Source organism: Lottia gigantea (assembly GCF_000327385.1).
Source record: "Lottia gigantea unplaced genomic scaffold LOTGIsca_150, whole genome shotgun sequence".
NCBI lineage: Eukaryota > Metazoa > Mollusca > Gastropoda > Lottiidae > Lottia > Lottia gigantea.
The window spans coordinates 1-2,986 of record NW_008707798.1 but is presented as its reverse complement, the minus strand read 5'-3'; the positions used below and the strand labels follow the sequence as shown (position 1 = coordinate 2,986).

Sequence of the window (2,986 nt, the reverse complement as noted above, 5' to 3'; positions counted from 1 at the left end):
CGTCTCGATAAATAGCAACTATCAACAGACTATCTATGTGTTCGTCTCGATAAATATAGCAACTAACAACAGACTATCAATGTTCTCGACTTGATAAATAGCAACTATCAACAGACTATCTATGTTCTCGTCTCGATACATAGCAGCTAACAACAGACTATCTATGTTCTCGACTTGATACATAACAGCTAACAACAGACTATCTATGTTCTTGTCTCGATACATAGCATCTAACAACAGACTATCTATGTTCTCGTCTCGACACATAGCAACTAACAACAGACTATCTATGTTCTCGTCTCGATAAATATAGCAACTAACAACAGACTATCTATGTTCTAGACTTGATACATAGCAACTAACAACATACTATCAATGTTCTCGACTCGACACATAGCAACTAACAACAGACTATCTATGTTCTCGTCTCGACACATGGCAGCTAACAACAGACTATCTATGTTCTCGTCTCGATACATAGCAGCTAACAACAGACTATCTATGTTCTCGACTTGATACATAACAGCTAACAACAGACTATCTATGTTCTCGTATCGATACATAGCAGCTAACAACAGACTATCTATGTTCTCGTCTCGATACATAGCAGCTAACAAGAGGCTATCTATGTTCTCGACTTGATACATAACAGCTAACAACAGACTATCTATGTTCTCGTATCGATACATAGCAGCTAACAACATACTATCTATCTTCTCGACTTGATATATAGCAACTAACAACAGACTATCTATGTTCTCGACTTGATACATAGCATGTAACAACAGACTATCTATGTTCTCGTCTCGACACATAGCATCTAACAACAGACTATCTATGTTCTCGTCTCGACACATAGCAGCTAACAACAGGCTATCGATGTTCTCGACTCGATATATAGCAGCTAACAACTGACTATCTATGTTCTCGTATCGATACATAGCAACTAACAACAGACTATCTATGTTCTTGTATCGATACATAGCAACCAACAACAGACTATCTGTGATCTTGCCTCGATACATAGCAACTAATAACATACTATCAATGTTCTCGTCTCGATAAATAGCATCTAACAACAGACTATCTATATTCTCGTCTCGATATATAGGAGCTAACAACAGGCTATCTATGTTCTCGACTCGATATATAGCAGCTAACAACAGACTATCTATGTTCTCGTATCGATACATAGCAACTAACAACAGACTATCTATGTTCTCGTATCGATACATAGCAACTAACAACAGACTATCTGTGATCTTGCCTCGATACATAGCAACTAATAACATACTATCAATGTTCTCGTCTCGATAAATAGCATCTAACAACAGACTATCTATATTCTCGTCTCGATATATAGCAGCTAACAACAGGCTATCTATGTTCTCGACTTGATAAATAGCAACTAACAACAGACTATCTATGTTCTCGTATCGATACATAGCAGCTAACAACAGACTATCTATGTTCTCGTCTCGATAAATATAGCAACTAACAACAGACTATCTATGTTCTCGACTTGATACATAGCAACTAACAACATACTATCAATGTTCTCGACTCGATACATAGCATAGAAATGAACGTAGAGATTGAAAGTGTACAAACTAAATTTTGCAAATGGCTTCTATACACTGGACAAAAAACCACTAACAACATGATCAGAGGTGAATGTGGGAGGTATGAGCTTTATATTAACTATATTTGTAGACCTATTAAATATTTTTTGAAAACCCAGGAAATGGGAAATCACAGATTACCAAAACTATGTTATAATATGTTATATAACCAAAGTCAAATAGGTAGAAACAATTGGTGTACGTCTGTTAAAAATATACTATTAACGCATGGTTTTGGCGATGTATGGTTTTCACAAGGAGTGGGTAACATAAAACAATTCATGTGCATATTCAAACAACGACTTAAAGACAACAGTCTTCAATCTTGGCAATCAGATATTACCACTTCTACCAAATGTCAGTTCTATTCCATTATAAAAAATGAATTTGTATGTGAAAATTATTTAAACTCAAACTTATCTCAATCCTTAATTTTTCATCTGGCTAATTTTAGATGTTCAAAGCATAAGTTAAATGTAGAACTTGGAAGACATCATAACATTCCATTTCATGCTAGATTATGTAATATTTGCAATTATAAACAGGTAGAAACAGAATACCATTTCATACTTGTCTGTCCAGTGCTACAGGATCTCAGAGTTAACTTCCTGCCAAAATATTGTCACTTAAAACCCAAAGATTTCAAACTTAAATCTCTATTCACAAGCAAATCTATAGATGTCCAAAAAAACTTAGCCTTGTACATAAAAAAAGGATTAGATATTAGACAGAAAAATACTCTCATGAATTTTATCCAATCGACTTATTGTATATACCTGCCTTAATTAAAAGTTTGAACTATTATTTTGTATAATTAATTAATATGTGAAATCTAGATTATTATTTTGTATATAATATATTTGAAATTAAAATTATTATCTGTATTTGTTTAATATACTATATTTAATATTTAAATTATTTTTGTATATTTGTGGGACTTTGCTACGGCAAAGTCCCAGTTTGTTATCGAATTGTCAATTCTTTTTTTTGTGGGACTTTGCTTTCAGCAAAGTCCCAGTTTGTTATCGAAATGTCTATTCTTTTTTTTTTTTTTTTTTTTTCGAAATTTACACACCTTCCTGTGCTTAGACTGCAATAGTTGCAGCAACCATTCAACTTTCCTAGACCTTCTGTAGTGGCAACGTGTTGCATAAATATAAATTGGAACATTTTTGCAAAACCGGAAATGCCACAGTCCAATATGTGCAAAAAGTAGAAAATCGGACCTAAAAGTCGCATTTTCCGGTCGATTTTCTTCGGGTTTTTATTTCTGGAATCTACGTGTAATTTCTGATATAATAGCACTTAAACAACTTCGAAATTCGAAAATTTGTCGCACACTTTTTTCGGCCGAATTTGCAATT

The 2,986-nt window shown here is 33.8% G+C and overlaps 1 protein-coding gene across 1 annotated transcript in view; it reads right to left on the bottom strand.

The window, feature by feature from the left end:
• The window catches only part of LOTGIDRAFT_173142 (hypothetical protein), a gene marked incomplete at both ends in the record, with an annotated part of 12,229 nt that extends 10,784 nt beyond the window's left edge, over window positions 1-1,445 (bottom strand). Inside the window, one exon of the mRNA XM_009050613.1 lies at window positions 371-1,445. Within this exon, the coding sequence (XP_009048861.1) occupies window positions 371-1,445 (1,075 nt within the window). The remainder of the gene's footprint in view (window positions 1-370) is intronic.
• Window positions 1,446-2,986: the final 1,541 nt, after the last annotated feature.